Source organism: Coturnix japonica, chromosome 7 (assembly GCF_054131305.1).
Source record: "Coturnix japonica strain WE chromosome 7, WE-NBRP24, whole genome shotgun sequence".
NCBI lineage: Eukaryota > Metazoa > Chordata > Aves > Galliformes > Phasianidae > Coturnix > Coturnix japonica.
Window position 1 is genome coordinate 14,607,421 of NC_140669.1, and position 18,899 is coordinate 14,626,319.

Consider the following 18,899-nt stretch of genomic DNA (forward strand, 5'->3'; position numbering starts at 1 on the left):
AGAGGAGCAGTAACTGATGACAAAGCCATAAACGTGTTGGCAGCAACTGCTAAAAGGAATATGTTGTACTGATGACAGATGCCCTGTTTTATAGTCTAATTATAAGGAATCAGTGCAATGAGATGGATCAATGGCTATCACTTCTGACTTGAAAATTAGCTCTTGATATGCAACAGTTCTAGAAACCAACTGCCCACGGGTCCTGCAAGGGTAGAGCTCACATGTGAGAGAAAGGAATTTCAGTCTGAACTGTTCATTTGAAGTAAACATTAACTCAGGATCATACACCTGTAGATGGCTTAAAAGCAAGCTTTTTATTCAAATAACATATAGATTTGATAGCAATCAGGAGCTTCTACAGAACATACTGCATTCACAACCACCCCACAAAGAACGAAGGTAAGCAACAGTTGAAGAACTAAGGGCTTATTTCTCAAACACAGAAAAAAAGGAAAATAAAAAGCCCCCGGCTGAAAAGCCTTCCATAAAAATTAAATAAAATGCAAAAACCACTGGAAAAGCTACACTTTTACTCTGATCATTAAGCTCTGCTTCCTGATCGGATACCAGCTCACCAGCACCCAGTCACAGGGGACCACACACATTATCCAAGGTAAAGCCACTTCATTTCATTCCTAAAGCATACATCTACTACAAGTTAGCTATTGCTCAGAGGAATGCTCCTTGTTGTGAGTTCCAAGCCCAACCGCATGCTCTTTTGCTAGTATTTGTTTTAGATAATGGGAGAGTTGCATTTGCACCTACTTCTTTCACCACCCTAAATTATTTTTGCCCAGGAAAATATGAATCATACAATACCTTCCCAATAGCTTCTGTGTGATGTTGTGTGCATATCTGCAGCCTGCTAACCCAGTGCTGTCGTTCCTTAGCATCAGTAGCTAATAAAAGCAAAGCAAAAGGATCATGTACATGAAGATATTTAAGTACATGCAAAACAAACAAACAAATAAAAAACAATTAATTCTTTGAAATAGGCAGAGGACTTTCCAGGTCAGCTAAGCAAGTTTTAGATTCAAAAATCTGCTGATTAGCTATAACACTGTGTGTTTTACACAAAACACTCATTGCAACAGCCTGCTGCACGAGTTCTCTTGCTTTCAGACACACGGCCAAGCCCAGAACAGCAGCCACAGGTAAAAGTCAGGAGTGCCTCTAGTGGAAAAGTCCCCTGCCTGAGAACAGCAGTCTTACCTCTTAGTTTATACTGCTCCCCGCTGGCAGCATTGACTGTAAAGGTGTGCGAGTCTTCATCACTGGGTGAAATTACAGCTCCTGCTAGCTGCAACGTGCCCCTAGGCTTCAGGTGTCTAGACTGCTCATTTACAAAGTACTCCAGCAGGCCAGCATCATTATTTAGAACAAAGAACCTGCAATAGAGACAAAGTAAATACAGAAAATAAGCCTGGGCTGTTACTTTTAAGAAAGGTGGGCAAAGGGGGAAGAAGCTAAGAATTCAAAACTTTCATTATAAGTCAGTGGAGATGAGACTGGGATTTAAAGACTCGTGCCATTGTGGCCCCAGCCATGTGAAATACATCCCCAACAAGGCTGGCCACAAATTCTTGGCAATATTTTCCTCAAAGATCAGGAATGTTATAGAGTAAGAGAATAAGAAGAATGCCATTACAAGATTTTGAAAGTTTGGGGAACTCTAAGGCCTAATACACCCTTAACCTATGTAAATTAAGGATAGAATAGTTACAGAACAGACAAGTAGCAATAAGCATATTGACAAGTCACTGTGATGCAGAGGGAATAAGAATCTGGCCACTACTGGAAAACATCAAAACAAAAAAGCTTACCGATATTGCCAACCAGTGACGAGATTGGTGTACTTCATTAAGTAGCCACAGATATTTTCCATGTGATCACTACCACAGAAAGAAAAACAAAAGCCATCAAATAACAGTAACACCAAATGAAGTCCAGATCTTTACATGATGATCTTATCATCAGCTGTTCTTTGAAAATGAACTTTTACCTTCAATTTTTAAATGTCACAATTGTTTTTTAAAAAAAAATAAAATATATCAATGGTTAACAAATGCTTCAGATTCACTTCTGACATGGTTTCATAAGACAGTTTAATTGGACTCGACAAACTCCAAATAATCCCAAGGCATAATTAGTTTCACCAACGCCTGAGATTCACCCAGCAGCCACTCTGGATTAGTTGCAGGTAAACAGGCAAACCTCTTCACACTCATCTAAGCAAGCTTTGTAAACAAAACTTTCACTACCTTCAGAGAAACTCAAGCACAGCCACCAACCAAAACTGGTCCCTAAGCACTCCTATACCACCAAACCCACTGTATGCACCCTTAATTTCCAGAATCTTTCCTGACTACGCTAACAAACACGGATGCTGCACAGAAGACAACATGCAGGTGCTTGTCACATCAAGATATTCCAAAATATAAAACAAGTTGGAAGCATCTCCTTCTCTGGCCTGGCAAGAAAGTCCAGTAGTTTCTCTTTCAAAATGAACTTGCGACATCCACCAAAACCAAGAACCAATGGAGGCACTCGATGTGGAAGCTTAACATCACTACAGAGACAACACATGGTCACTTCTGAAATGAAGCTGTTTAGGAGGCTGCTAACAAAGAAAATCACTGCCATATGAGGAAGCCCCTACTTTCAGAAGGGGTATCCAAAGAAGAGGTGGAAGAATGCATATTTTTGAAGAAGAAGTAATGCTGCAAACTGACATTTAGAAGCATACGGCTGGTTATCACTGCTGCCATCACTATTACAGCAACGTACTACAATGGAGAGAACCCAGCGGGACCATCTGGGAATTTAATTGGTAGCAGCTCATTAAGTGGTACTACACAGGTAAAAGTAATAGCCTGAATCCTCTCTGTCCTCCCAGCTATCGTGCATCTCAACTGCATCAAAACGCTAAGCAGACATGACCAAGCACAACCCCTCAGACGCCTCATTTGTTGTTATGGCACCCAAGTGCTGTGCAGTTTAGACATGCTCACTGTCATCATTTGGCAGAAAATTGTGAGACAGCAGAGCCATAAACTTGCGTTTAATCGTCTGAAAATTACCCCTCATCATGGCTAATTGATTTCCATTTGTGTAGTGAATCCAAACCTCACTCTTGCTTTGCAGACACTCAGCAGCCTGCAGGCTCAGCAGCAGCTGCTGCTTCCCCATCCACCACCCGCCCAGAGCACAGGTATGTTTAGCAGCTACAGGAGTCACAGAAGTGACCACAACCTGAAATTAAAGGAACAGAACCGTATGTAAGGCCACAGAAGTCCATTCATCTGATAGCAATGGTAAGTTAAAACAGTCTGATTGAAATTGTTAGACAGCATTCAATGGGAATGATGAGACAACTGATCTGATCTGTCCAGAGAAAAAAACTAACCTGCTGCAGAACTGACAGAGATGCACTTCCACAGCAAAGCAGCACTTGACTCATTTGCCCAGAAAGACAGAACATGAACTCATGCTAAATGAGCCTTTTCTTGTCTTTTGATTTTCTGCCAGTCTGGGCAGAATATTGATTAAATTATTTTCTACCTTAATTGTGTCCGTGCCGCTATACTAGAACTGCAAGCCAAAGAGACTATATTTAGGTTTCAGTCTGCCAGAGGCTGGACAAACCCTCAGCACCCATGTACAGCACAGATTAGCCTACCCAAGGCTATGAGAAACTCTGCTGGTATTTAGAACGACTTCCTTGGCAGCGTAAGAGCCTGGGAGCAAACAAACAAGCAAACAGCTGAGCAGGAACACAGCCCTCAGAGGCATTAATCCCAGCACACTGTGCAGGTCGGGCAATTGCCAGCATTTGAACTCAGGTTTATTTATAAATAAGAAACAATTTTTTAAACATCACCAAAAAAACAACCCAAAAAAGCTTAAATCCAGTCTGTGAATCGTAATTCACACAAGGCAGATCTTGTCCAAACCCACTGCAGAAACAATGTTAATCTCCTGATCTTCTTTTGGGGTAAACACCAGTGCTTTCCTATGTATACAGCAAAACATTCTCAGGATTATTAGCAAACAGCGTCATGAGGCAGATAAAACCACTGTTTTGTTAAGAAAAAAGTAATAATTCATTAGGGTGGAATTAACATCAAGGACCTTCAGAGAGCCACAGAAGGCATTCAAAAGGGCACATTTCAAAAGCCAGTGGTCAGGGCTCACAGATAACCACGGCAGCAGAAGACTGTAAAACATGACTCAGAGCTTCCTTTGAGCCCTTAGCAGCACTGCACCCAGGGGAACAACAGCAAGGCTTGTTTTGCATCATCTGCGTGCTTCACTATCCCCTCCCACGATATTTCTGATTTTAGAGAAATGGATTTCAGAAGTGAATTTGACCACAAACATGGAGCAAAGATCACAAGGCCGGCCTGCACTGGGATCCTTTTCTGCTGTAGGAAAGCCTTGTGTTCCAGCTGCCAGCTCCATGCACCTACATGTACCTGTGGGTACGTGCGTCCTCTAACAACCCACGTGCTGGGGCTGCTTTCAGAACACTCCCAGCAGTTCAGCCATGAGTCAACAGCCCCTGAGGCCCGTGTTTGTGTAGAAATTCAGTGTCCTCCCTTTGCTGCATGTCAGAAGACGAGTGCAAGTGTCAGAACAGACCCATCACAGCTTGGAACACCTTAAGAAACAACTGCTTTGACTTCTGCAGTTACTTGAAGCAGCGATACCCAGTAAATCACAGCTAATCCACACCGCATCCTCCCCCACAAGTAAAGCATTTTTCAAAGGCCAAACATCACCCTGCTGCCCGCCTACCTCACGTTTTCATTTATAATCAGTGATGCAGACTAAACTGTCCCTGTAAGCAAGTGGTTAAAGTTGGTGAGGAGTTACAGAACAGTTCATTCTGTTTTCAGGGGACCCTCAGTTACATCCTTCACAAGCAGTGTTTCCAGACAGCCAAGCACCACTCCAAAGACAGAGGACAGGATAAGTAAACTGGCAACAATCCTCTGCAAATGCTTTATTTCCTTGCTCATTTGTCCTTTTCTGAAGCCACAGCAGCTGTCAGTGCCTTGTGGGCTGGTTTCCTCCTGGGGGAGGAAGGAGAGCGGGTGATGGCTGGGCCCAGTTCTTCCTGCATCCTGTTTACAGGCAGCACCCAAGTCTTCCACATGGATGCTGGGGAGCATCAGTCCCTGAATGACGTCTGCCGTGAACACAGGGCCAGCACCTCAGACAAGGCTCCACACTGGTGGCCTTCCCTTCTCTTCTCACACAAACACACCCCGTCCAGCAGCTGCACAGAACCTCACCTAGCTGGAAGGTGCTCACAGTGCTCCCAAGGCAGCCCCTCTGATGATTTTAGCTCCAATGAGCCCAGATAATCTCACATTGGGTACTCAGAGAAGCCAGGCACCTCCAAGCCAACAGCTGCTCAAAGGAGCAGCCAATGACTTCCCCACGAGGCCAGGCTTCGTGCAGCTGCTGAATGCACGTGGATCTGAGGAAACGAGCATCGTGCAAGGTAAACCAGTCATACAACCATCAGGGCTGGAAAAGAACTATGATATCATCTAGTTCAACCATCAACCCATCCCCACCACGCCCGCTAACCACGTCCCTCAACACATGGCTCTGACCACACAGCCTGAAGGAATAAAGCAGCAGCTGCTTCTACTGAACTTCATCTGTGATAGCTTGTTTCTTCCTCATACCTCAGTGCAAAGCGCTCAGCTACAAAGTATTAATTCCTCTTTTCATTACGAAGGAAACAGAGAAAGGAAAGAATAGAGAGAAGAAACATTGTCAGCAGAAACATTGGGCATATCTTCTGCAACAGCAGAAACCACATAGTCCCAAGGAAACACCAGCATGCACAGCATGCTCCTACACTGCAGCTCCCTGCTGCTGTGAATGGGTTTCCCAGCAGCTGAAGGAGGAAAGGCAGAAGCCTTCATCTTGCTCACAGGGTATCTGCATCAACAAGCTGGCTCTGCTCTTCCAAATGCTTTCTGGAAGAAATTAAAAGCCAACCTTACCATGCTATTTACTAACAGTGCCACGCAGCTGACTGTGAAATGGCTGCAGGAGCTCCTGCTTTTCAGTTCACATTGATGCCGTATTCCATTACAAGCTTCAAATACAACAGACAAGTGGAATAAAAAAAAACATCCAAGCCCATAACACTGACAGCAAACCTTGCAAACAGAACACTTGGCTGTGAGCATGCAACTACACCAGCAACACAAAGCCTCAATATATAACAAGCTTCTCCACATATCTCTGTGGGCAAGGGGCCCTTCCATCACCCAGCTTCCCCAGCCACCACCAACAAAGTTGCACTTGCACGTAAAATTTCCGCTGAGTCCTCATGGGGAACATATCAAATCAAGCTTATGAGGTTTATTGTTGTTCTTTGGTTTTAAACTATCCTAATTCAACTCACAAATTCATGCATTCAAGGCCACAGATCAATTAGAAAGATGAACCGACACTGCAACGCTTTTGTAGGGTAGCAATAGGAAAAAGAAAGGGACAGTACTTAATTACTGAGAAGCAAAACACTGCTGTCACTGGACTGCAGCAAAACTGGTAATATTGAACTGCTTTATCATTTATAGAGCTGTTCAGCTCTCAAAAGGTATGTGCCTGTTAAAAAAAAATGCAGTCAGTTTCAGCTAAGCAATTTCTTCTGCATGCATGTAATCAGCTCAAGTCAGCACAAACTCTGTCCACATACAAGTTGTTTGTGGGTCTGTGTCAGCAAAACATAACTGGACCTGGACCTGAGAGTCAGCTGCCAGTGCTGTGGATTATTCTGCAAGGATCACTGCTCACTACTGCTCGAAAAGCAACTCTTGATTCAGCTGACAACAACCTTTTAGAGGTGGAACACACGCAAAACAAACAGTTTAAGGAGGTATGAACTCTCCACTTCACACCCCTGGAGCACAGCTATTGCTTCCTGCAGCTGTGCTACCACTCACGTTATCATTTTGTGACACCATAACACACCATTTCACATAGTATCGTTACCAGGAAACAAAACTCTCCCTTGAAGTCTAGCAAGCAGGTTAAAGCTGCTCTGCTCAGTAAATAGTAGTAATATAAGCTATGCAGACACACTGATGGATGAGCATCTTTGATATTCAGGAGTATCAGCTGCCTACAGCGCTTCAGAAACTAATGGTTATATTCCCCAGGCATTTTGGTCTGCTTCTAATGAATGTGTAGAAAGACACTCTCACAGTCTTAATACTTATTTGCCATTATGACTTTTTTTCTTTTAAAGCTGTATTGCAAATGGACACTGCCATCCTGAACTTTGCAGCAGTGACGAGTGATCTGCTGCAGGGGATCATTAAATGCCTCCAATAAGCTGTCAAGTGCACACCCTAAGACCCCTTGGATGACACCAAAGCAAGGGGAGCAGACGTAGTGTGAGAACGTGAACTCCTATTCAGGGGATCCAAACCATCCAGAGGAACGGGTTGAGCGAGACATCCTGAGCTTAATAAACCAACACAGTGCCTTGTGCCTGGGATGGACTAACCCATCAGTGCAAGCTGAGTACACTGTGCCAGACAAGAAAAGGACAAGAACCAGAGCTGTTTAGCCTCCTTCAGAGGAAAGGAAGGCTTGAGAGAAGCTCACTGCAGCCTCCTACCACACAGCACGTGTCCATCAATAAGATGGAGTTAGACCCTTTGACAGATAACCTGCAGAAAGGCAAACAGAGATGGCCTCATGTTGCAACTAGAGAAACTGCTTGTTGTACACAAGGGAAAATCCTCCCACAGTGTGAGAGGAAAAGCCCCCACACAGGAGCCCAGAGAGGCTGTGGGACCTACATCCTTGAAGACACCCAAAATAAAACAGGAGAAGGCCCTGGAAGCTCCATTCTAACCTTGGAACTGACCCTGCTCAGAGCAGGAAACTGGACTAGAGATTTCCCAACCCAATTATACAGAAATTAACCAGAAACGTTCCTACATGAAGCTCAGCAGGTAGGTGAGTAGCTACTCTTCAGGTTTAAGCACTAATTAAGAAAGCACCTGTGTTTGTTTAAGCACTTACAGTTATGACAATAAACAAAACCAGCAGGACTGCTTTTTTATTCAGAGCTGCAAGTGGACAGTGATGCTCAGACAAGGAATTACCCAAAACTGTTCACTGAAAAGGAACTTCAGGCATTATTCACTCAGTATGTTCCAATTAGAAGTTTCCATACGGTTTTCTTCTCTTTTGTTTGTTACTGATGTTTATGAAGGAGTCATGAGCAAACAACAGAGAAAAAGGACATTATCATCCCACTTCACAGGTTGGAGACTGATGTACGAGTTTTCAGCCTCTCAAACTCGGAGAAGCTGTGCCCCGATCTGTTTATTTAAGTTTCTACCCTGTCTTAGCAGCTGACACATTCAAACCACAGCTTCTGTGGATTTCAGCTGCAGCTGTGACCCTGCAATAGTTCCTGCAGAATCACAGACAACTGTTCCAAATGAGCCCTCTGAGAAAGATGAACACCTAATGAGTGATTAAAGAGGCAAATCGGTGTAAGCAGCCAATTAGCACAGGGGAAATCAGAGCCAGGGTGAGAGAGCAGCTCCTCCACACAGCATCCTGCAGCCTTGCTCAGACCTTTGGCTTCCTGCTGCAGACCACTCACCTGCTGCTCCTCCACTGCAAACGCAGCCCAGTTCTGAGCTCTGTAGGAAATTAATCTGCCGTTTCCTAAACACTCATTCCTTCTTTTTTTTTTTAAGGTTTTCAGCCTCATCAAGAGCTTGGGAATTTTCACGTGAAAAGCTAAAATGCACATCCAAGGCAAAAAGTCTTTTCTAAGACACTGATGTTCCTGCTCCAAAGCCCAGCAACATTACAGGCTGTCAAACACAAGACTGTCACACACAGAATAACAGCACTTCCATCCCATTTCAACCTGCTGCAGGCCCTCAATAGACGCACAGTACAGAAAGCCTGAAATCATACCAGCTTTGCAAGCACCCCAAAATGAAAGCTGTCAGACTGTCACCAGCAGGCACTTATTTGCTGCAATACAAATGCATTAGCACCAGCTGACAACAGGCCTTAAGTAAACAGGGGTCCTTGCACACATGCCACAATATCTGTGGTACTGCAACTGATGCACGAGAACCTACCGAGGATGGCACTTTCTGCTTGTGCACTAAGCAATGCGATTAGGTCAGCCATATGCAGTTTGGTTTTCATCTTCTCCCATGGGAGAGAATGTGCGTGGCAGAGGAGGATGTTAATATTACAGGCGATTTTAATTAACACACTCCTACATGATTACATTAGGAAAAGCAAAGCTGAAAAAAATACCCTTCACACTTAGAGGAGAGGCATTTCTAATGACTGTTAGTTCCTGCAGAGATCTGGGGAAAGCACAAATCATTTGCCATTTAGAAGCTATTTTAATCTTCTGCTTGTTCAGTTCAAATTTAAAACCAAAACGAATACCCTCATATTAAGGAAAGAACCCTGTGCATCAGAACCGACTCCCACCTTTATCTCCCCTGCCCCAGCAACTTCCACATCTCCATTCCTACACCACAGCTGGGAAGCAGGCAGGGCTCCCAACAGCTGCTTGATGAAGCCAAGGGGCTGGGGAAGGGAGCCAGACCTCTCTGACCCAGCTCAGGCACTGCAGAGATATATTTCAGTCACTCAAACCCACTTCCCCAACTCCATTACCCCACACACTCAGGCACTTCTAATTTACAACTCATCTAAGCTTTCATCTGCTGCAATTCCACTCTTCCAGCCTATAAGCATGTGTGAGCATGAACCTGCCCTTAAGAAGTACTTGGGGCTTCAACAAGCATTGAAGTACACACACAACAACCTTGACGTTTTAATAACAAAGAATGGATTGTGAGGCTGATAGAGTCGACTGAGCCTTTTAAAAATGGATTTCTTGTCTATTCTAATGAGAAAATTACTTGGAGCACGGCATTTCTCAAGTAGCATAATAGATACGGTGCACTCTCCAGGCAAAGACTCAATAAGGATAAATAAACTCAGGTCCCAGGGCTTTGAACCATCTCCCTCCAACGCATCTAATGAATGTGACAGTCACCCTGATTTGATTTCTAGCAACAAAAGCGAGTACAACACACACAATAGAAACACCAAATTCTGGATTTCATAACAACTATTTGAGAAACTCATCCTTCCAGTAACAAACATCACAGGTCAACAGCCCAGCACCAGGCTGGAACATGAGCATTATCACCACAGACACCATAAACAGAACCAGCACCAAGCAAGGCTTTGATGTCACAGTGCCAGAGTCAAGAGGACACCAAAGGAACACAGCACTTGAGGGGCAGACACCGAGGCAGGCATCTCCCCACACCAGACCCAGGTAACACCACAAAGCCTCCCACTGCCACGGGCAAAGAGGAGGGCACAAAAAATATAAGCGTGATCCCAGAGGATTTGCTTTAAATAGCACTGAGGAAGTACCAGGAGGGCAAGAATGCCAGGGAACTACTCCAGGATGACATTTACAGCACGTTTGGGAGGGTTCTGTTTTATACTTTTCAAATGATAGGGACTCACATGTATGCTGGCCTGCTCTCTGGAGCATTAAGCTAATTAGGTCAGCTAGCACATCGCGTGGCAGCCTAAGTGAGAATTAGTTCTATTGCTATGAATTTACATTAATGCTGTGATGACAAGTGCCAGTTCAGAGACGGGGTAGGGTCAGCCACAGAGAGGTCCACAGCAGAAAGAGCTGATAAACATGCTGCCATTGCTCTGTGTTTACCCTCCAATATCAAAACAAACATGCTTGGAACAAGAACAGAAACTAGAGCAATTCCATATATTTTCTCTCAGCTAAGGCTGGCATCAACTCCACCCTCAATAAAAAGGGCTCTCATCAACATCTGCTCAAGAAGACGGTATCAGTTTCAAGACACTTCCCTTTATTAGGGCTAATTAAGCTCCTTTTACAAGGCAGCATGAATAAGAAAAAAAATAATTATGCACTTCCACAGCCAAGCTCAGTCTCACACACTTGGCAGCCACATAAGGTGGAAACGCAATAGGTTCTAAGCCAACCCCTCCACTGGGGACTGCAGCAACCACCTGTTATGAAACACTGCCCATGGTGGTTCATGACCACCTCAAAATAGAGAATTAAAATATAGCCACGTGTTTTAGCTCCCAGGTCTTCTGCTGCACTGCTGCACGCTGATCCACTCAAACAGAATACTGACATAAAGCCAGTAACAACAGTTTGTAGGGGGTGCTGCTATTGGTTTGTTGATACGTTTACTAAGAGCAGTCAAACAGTGTCAACTGCTGGCAACTTTCCTTTACCCACCTCATCCTTTCTAATTCAACTTTTGTAAGAGTTACAATGTTGTAATGCTGCTCTTCTTGTCAAAACCCTCTCTCTGCTGTTTGCAAACACTCAGCCTCTCCTTATTTACTCCAACCCAAAGGCCCGTGAAGTAACACTGCAAGAGCAGCTCCTATGTGCTGATGACATCAAACAGAATCCATCATGAGAAACCCCCTTACCTGTCATTGCCACCCCTAGCAAAAAGAGATACTCTCCTAGGAAACTGACTCCCTGCCATAGAAACTACCTCCATTCTATTCGCTACCATTTAACAAATACTTATGGCAACACCCAAAGCATAGAGGTTTGTAAATACAACCGCATCACTTCCCACTTCTCTGAGAACGATCTGAAAGCCCCCCAAGGGGCTGAGATATGTTCTATTTCCCTGGGACACTTTCTGTCCAGCTCTGTGTTAGCTCACAGGCACAGGATTCTGCTTTCTTCTTGTAATATTTGTATGTTATTTGAATGACAATGGTTCATGTACCACACAAGCGCTTGCCGAGGCCTACTTCCATCGCTTTGGGACTACTTTCCATTCTGAGCAATGGCAGAAATGAGTGAAAACGGCCAAGATTAAAAAGTAGAACTGCTGGATGCAAATAATTCTGCCACATCGATTTCCTAGCTTAACAACTGCTGAAAATAGAGCAGCAATTTGAAAGTTCTCGTTTTAAACCAACCCGGGCCACCCTATGAAATCACTCCACCAAGCAACCTCGCAATAACTTGAAGTTATTTGAAGTGCTGCCTTCTAATAACTGCTTCCCAAACGGAAACGGGGGGAAAGAGTTGAGCAGGAAGCACAGCCTCTCAGGCTCTCCTTTGTAATCTACTTCACTGCAGCTTAGCGGTCACACTATTACAGACACCAGCAGGGAGAAGGCAGCTCAGCTTTGGTTGCTCTCAAGACGCTCTGATGCTGATCACAGCAAGCAAGATAATTTCCTGTCGGATGTGTGGATAGAGCAGTTTCTCAAGCACTCTGTAATTCTGCTAGGGCAGAAACAAAGCATCTTCCACCACTCTGAAAAACCGAGCCCTTGCAAGTGTAAAAGGAGGCAGTGCTATGAGCACAGGCTGCCTGAGCTTCACCAAAGGCAGAACTGCACTCCGGCACCAGATCCCGTGCTGACACAGGACCTCACTTCTCTATGCTGCCCACGCCCTGTGCGAGCAAAGCCAAATACACAACTCCCAGCAGAAACCAGCTTCTAAACCCGCTGTTTTAGACACTAACCCACCGCGTGGGTGCACCGAGCACCTCCGGTGATGCTCGTACAAACGGGCCGAGCTCAAAGCCGGCACAAAGTTCGTCTTTTTAGAAGCACTACAAGAAAACAACGAACGCCTCCAACAAGTTCGAACAGCTCCCCTCATTCCGATAAGGAATTAGGAGCCACCGGAGATAACAACACCGGGGCACATTCCCGCAGCCTGACCATGTGTGCAGGCACTAACACAGAAGCACAGTGACGGCCTCAAAGCTGCCGCCCATCCCAGCGCGGGGAGCGGCGGACACAGCGATAGAACCCCCCCAGCACCTCGAGCTTCGCAGGCAGCAGCCCCCCACAGCCCCCACACCCACCTGTACTGCCAGCCCTTGGCGCTGCGCCCTCCGCTCTTCCCCGCTGCCGGCTCCGCCTTGCCTTCACCCTCCGGCCCCTTCACGGCCGCCGGCTCGGCGCACTGCATGGCGCCCCCGGCCCAGCGCACGCCGCCGGGCAGCCCTCCGTCACGGCCCGCTCAGGCAGCGCCGGGACCCGGCCTCGCTCGCCCCATGCGGGCTGCGATGGCGGCGGTTCCCCACGCTTCCCACAGCCCCGCGCCGCCTCAGCTCGGCCCGGCTCCCCGCACGGCCAACGCGGGCTGTGGGAAGCCCGCCCTCCCGCTCCCTCGCCCGGCCGCCTCTTCCGGGGCAGCGCCGCCGCCATCTTTAGAGCGGGCAGCGGCCGGCGGGGCGGCGCCGTGGCTGTGGGCAGGTTGGTTGTGCTGCTGGGAGAAGCGCAGGGAGGAGAGCAGCAAATCAACCCCCTCACAGCATGTACAGTCAAACCGCCCGAGCGGCGTTGAACGGACACTGTGCGTGTCTGAAGTAACTTGTGAGTTACGGTCATTACTCAGCCCAGGGCTCTATCCACCAGATATGTCGGCTTAAAGGATGCCACGCTCAGCGCTGACTCCCCAGAGCCGGTTGTGTCACAGCGGTGAGCTGCACGCCGCCCTATAACACCCCCGTCGGAACAGACCGTGGTTTGCGGGATGGAGCGGCTCTCCCGGCTGTTTGATGCCCTCTAGCGTGGAATACAAGTAATTCATCTCAAACATAACGCCTCACCTTAGGCTGAGCTTCCTTCATTCAATCAGCGCACAAAGACCGGGAGCACCGTGGTTAGAGCCATGTTAATTCCTCTCCTACCGATTGCTTGCAATCTTAATTGCTAACGCAACGCCCTGGCATTGCATTGCCCTGGTCTCAACCTCACCTGTGCCAGATGATGAACTGATTCGTTTCCTCCGTGCGTTTTTCTTTTCTCCAAGCGCTGCACTTGCAATAACCGGAGATTATCGTAAGGTGGCACTGACAACCGCATGACCGGCCGCGATCAGAACCTACCGTTCAAGGTGTCATTTAACATCGGTTCATTGTACAATCAGTGCTTATTACAGTTACATTCCACCTTGAAGCAGCTGAGATTTGAGTTTATTAACGGTATGGGATATATTTTACGTTTTCTGGGCTCTTCTACGTAATGAATATGAAAAAAACTTCCTACACGTACCATGAATAGAAGGTATTTTGCCCACTACAGCTCTAGGTGCCATGACACGAGAACATGAAAAGGAATATAGCTGAATGAACAGCCATTCTCCTAAAACACACTGGATGCACCACTAGATTCTCCTAATAAAGATGAAGAAGATGAAGCCAAGAATGTCAGGTGAACATAATACACTTTATTTCAGCCTCCAGAGTATTTTTACACTGTTTAAGAGGAAGTTCTGATTTTGAAGCTTTACAGACATCTCTGTATTACTGGTTCTGTGGCTTTGCAGGAAGTTAACACATGAAGCTCTGTGCTGTTTGGCTTGCAGGATCACTGGCTGTTGCCTTTAGTGGTTATTCATCACTCTTTCTGTAGTCTTAATGAGTCCAAACCTTTATTTTATGTGTGCTTTTCAGCCACTGTCAATCGTAATTCACAGCATACCATTGGCTCAGGTTAAGGCTTTCACCTACCAGGACCCCTAAAGTCTTTCTCAGCAGGGCTACCCTCAATAAGATGATCTCCCAGTCTAGATACACACCTGGATTACCCCAACCAAGTGCAAAGCCTTGCTCTTTACTTTGTTGAACCTCATTAGGTTCATGCAGGCCCATCTTTCAAGTTTATCAAGGTCCTCTGGTCGGCATCCCTTTCTTTCTGTTGTATCAACTGCACTGCTCAGCTTGGTATCATCAGCAAACCTGAATGAGAGTGCACTTGATCTCATCGTCTGTGTCACTGATAAAGATGTCAGAAAGAACCAGTCCCAAGACAGACCCCAAGGGAACACCACTGAACTGTGTCCTGAGTACAGAGCCATAGACCACAGCCCTCTGGCTGCTGCCTTCCACTCAGTCTTACCCACCAAACAGTTCACCCTTCAAATCCATCTCTTTTCAAGTTAGACATAAAGATGTAGGGGGGGACCGTGTCAAAGACCTTGCACAAATCCAGGTAGATGATATCTGTTGCCTTCCCTTTGTCCACTGGTGCTCGTCACTCCATCCTAATTCCCTTCCTATTCCCAGTCCTTGTGCACTGTACTCTGCTGTGATGCAGAGTAGCTCGACCGTAACTCAAATGCCCAGCCATAAGCATCAGAGCCACAGATGGCAGCAGTTCATGCTGCCTCAAAGGTTTCCCTCCCCATCCACAACCCACTTGCATCCTTCACAGTCACATTTGACACCATTTCTAGTTGTACTAAGTATGACTTTGCACTGAGTCATGCTCTGGGCTCCAACATTACATCACAATCCAGACTCAAAAATAGAAATTGGAGCTCAGTCTTTCTGGAAGCCAGGAACCCAGGCCAGCACGTAAGGCACCCTCTGAGGATAGAGCAATGCCCTGGATGCTCAGTGGAGGACTGAGATCCTGATCCTGTTTCCTCTGCCTCATCCCAAGTCTGCCCTTCTCACCAGCATAGGTACAATGTGTGCACACCAGAGACAAGGGGAGCACATGCTGCAGCTGTGGTTCAGGGCTTCCCAGCCCTTTCATCCACTTCAAGACCATCTTCAGCCTTTTCCCACCCCAGTCTATAGCACAACACAGCATTCCTGCCTACCACTGTTCTGTGAGGACTCCTGTGCTCTGTGTTTCTCAGTCCTCTGAAAAGATGTGTTTTCATTTCAATAAATGGAACAGCTGCTGAATTAGTTCAGTTCTTCAGTCCCCAGCCCCTTTTCCTAGAAGCCTTTTTGTGCTCTTCTTCACGCCTACACATTTTTTTTCCTTCATGGTTTCTATGGCAACCTGTGTACCTCTCCATCTGCTGCAGATCCCCGTTACCATGTTTTGTTTCTTGTCATCTCTGCCAAATGCCATTTCCAGGTGTATTGCAATAACAAGATTATATTGGAAGCCAATGCAAAGCACCCAGTAGTTCTGGTAGTCAGACCTGTCATACGAAGTCCCCCCTGCTCCATTGCCATACATGCTCTACCTATGTGAGACTGATACTGAGCTCTATCCAGTACCAGATGTCCTACATGTATCAGCATGCTCTAATAGATTCTACAGTCACTTCTTTATATCCGGATTACACCCTTCTCATTGCAGCCTCTGCTGCCTACAGAGTAGGATTCTGGAAAGTCTGTGTAGTTCTGCTTTGAAGACAATTACCAATAAGCTGCCAGGGCCATTTTCCTTCCAGCAAATGCATTTTTCATTTCTGCTGTAGCCGTGTAATATTTTGCTTCTGAAAACCTTCTCCATTAGATTACATAAAGCTCTACACAGTAGAGGCTGTATACAATTGACCTTCCCATCCATCCTGCTTGAATGATGAAAACTGCTTGGAATTTGCTTAGATTCCTACAGGCCTAAAATCCAACTTCATTTTCTACTAAGTACTTTCGGAAAACTTATTTAAGTATGGGGGAAAATAAATACATTCCTGCTATGTAATCCAATCAAAGCCTGCAGCAGAGAACTCAATTGGATAAAATGAATGGAGCAAAAACTTCACTGTTGATTTGTTTCCTAGATCCTGTGAGCTGGTAAAGTCAGACTGCAAGAAATCCACACTGAAGCAGCAAAGCTGTAAGTAATTTATGAGCTCTTACAGACAGAAACTGGTGTTATTTGTTTGTATCCAGCCCCCTTTAGGAGCTGCATTGAGGTAATGGATGCAGCCTCAGTATAATTGGCTGCTATTCAATACTTACAATTAACAGTAATTATGCATACGGTAAGCTAGTGTTTGTACACGCATTTCTGCAAAACTCCAATTTAGAGCATAATTCAGAGAAAACTTGTGTGAAAAACAAAATCCATTGGAAATCACGTAGGCCTGTGTTATATGGGCAATGCTGTTGCTAATGCTGCCCATCATTTGATGGATGGGTCAGACGTGAGGCTGGCAGTTGGGGCAGAATTTTAGCTATAGCTCTATGTGCTTATGAAGGATGTGAACTGCAATGCAGATGAGGCAGGACATATCAGAAATACACAGAAAGCATAGGGGAAAAGGGGGGGGGGGGGGGGAAGTGATATGCAGAGAAAGCCGTCCTTCAAACATCAACAGTTAAAGGAGCAGCAGCAGATCTGCTCCAAGTCAAACCAGGCCACACACAAGAATGGAAATCAAGATGAAAAGGGTTTTATCTGCATCATTACAAAGAAAACAAAAGAGATTATCCCCAGCAACGGCAGTGGGGTGGATAGCTAGAAGCTAAGCAATATGTTGCTTCAGTTTCCATAAAGAAAATTATGCAACCCTGGAGGGCAGAGGCAACACATTTAATGGGCTTAAGGGCATGGATATGGATATTACCACATGCGATACAGCTGATATTGCAAGTTCTGCAAGGCTGAAAAACTTGAAAGCTCTTCACCCCTCAGTTCTGAAAACTGAGTCACCTCCACCTCCAAAATCTATAGGTTGGTCAGCACAAAAATCCATTGGCTTTTTGAGATACAGGCCACAAAGTAAATGAGTAACAAACAGCACAGAGGGAAGCAGGAAAAGGGTTAAAGTGCAAGATAGGCATGTTATGTGTAGATGATCCCAGTCTTTTTCTTTGATAAGATAACTGCATTTGTGGACAAAGGAAAACTAGTAAAATCTTATCAACCTGGACTTTGGTAAGGTATTTGATTTGGTATTGCTAGAGAAGGTATTAGTTAAACTCAAGAAGATGGGGATTAATGTAAACACGATAAAATACTGAAGGAGTTTAGACCAGAGGTAGAAACTGCTGACAGTGCTAACAGCAAAGTATGGGCCTGGAGAAATCTGTCTGAATAATGTCCTTAAGTCAGTTAGGAGAAAAAAAATGACAAGCTGGATAATGAAATTTGCTAACAAGAAATTTGAGAGGTGTTTTCAATACAAAGGAAGAATAACATTGTTGTTATGCCCTGGTAACAGGCATGGGACGAATCATAAACATATAAAACGCAAGGACATGCACCGAGTGACTAATTACATAGCTGCTGTAAATTAAAATTCATTAGCTGTGAACAACAGAAGAGGAAAAGCCACATGCTGATATAATCATTCAGAAGGTAAATGCAATCTTATGGGTAGCTAAGCAAGTATTTCCGGGAACAATCATTAAATATGGGCAAGGTGCTGGGGTAAAATTCCACTGAGATTTTAGGGCATCGTTCAGGTTATCAGCATTTAGCAAGTCTGAATTCATGGTGGAATGGATACAGAGAAATGTCCAGATAATCTGAGAAACAGCAAAGAGGTGATAAGAGAACATGAGCTTAGCAGAACAAGTGCTAGAGAGAGATCTGACTCTTCCCCTGTAAATGCATTTGGGGCAGGAGGTGGGCAGAGAGGGAGAAGCCTCGATGCACAGAGCAGCCAGCCCCCATCTCCTCCCTGCCCATCTCCTGCCTGGTGCTTGCAAAGTCTGGTGTTTCTCAGCCATGTTTTCACAAATACCCCAAACCCACCTTATCCCTATGGAGGAAAGCACACCTGGCTTAAAAGTTAAAAAAAGCCTCTTGGCTGCCCTGCTTTTGCAGCAGTGACAATGAGCCTTTTTGTTTGTTTGCAGCAGCTGCTTGGCTGATCAAATCCAGTTGGCTTTGTAAACCCAGGCTGTTGACATGTGCAGAACCTATTAGGCACTGAAGCAGATCAGGTGAGCAGGGGTGGGGAAGCCTTGAGAGGGTTGTCCTTATTTTCCCTGCTAACCAGACCCAGCTTTAATGTCTGTTACATTCTAATGACTCACACCTGAGCTAGTTCTCCTGTGCTTATGCAAAAAACAAACACTGTGACTTTGTCAGAGCGAGCAGGTTCT

At 45.5% G+C, this 18,899-nt stretch overlaps 1 protein-coding gene and 1 long non-coding RNA gene across 4 annotated transcripts in view; one reads left to right on the forward strand and one right to left on the reverse strand.

The window, feature by feature from the left end:
• Positions 1-13,238, reverse strand: part of OSBPL11 (oxysterol binding protein like 11) — a 28,954-nt gene extending 15,716 nt beyond the window's left edge. For both annotated transcript variants that reach the window (XR_001556590.3, XM_015868697.3), the window contains exons 1-4: positions 12,954-13,238; positions 1,824-1,892; positions 1,213-1,388; positions 820-899 (exon numbers count right to left, since the gene is read on the reverse strand). Coding sequence is in view for 1 of the 2 variants with exons in the window: in XM_015868697.3 (XP_015724183.2) it covers positions 820-899; positions 1,213-1,388; positions 1,824-1,892; positions 12,954-13,060 (432 nt within the window). In the remaining variant the exon portion in view is untranslated. The remainder of the gene's footprint in view (positions 1-819; positions 900-1,212; positions 1,389-1,823; positions 1,893-12,953) is intronic.
• On the forward strand, positions 10,295-18,738 carry LOC146760081 (uncharacterized). Of its 2 annotated transcripts, none has more exons than XR_014947916.1 (3): positions 10,295-10,375; positions 16,625-16,680; positions 18,651-18,738. It is a non-coding gene; the product is annotated as an uncharacterized LOC146760081 (long non-coding RNA). The 2 variants fall into 2 exon arrangements; XR_014947915.1 differs by lacking the exon at positions 18,651-18,738 and adding an exon at positions 18,011-18,111.
• Positions 18,739-18,899: the final 161 nt, after the last annotated feature.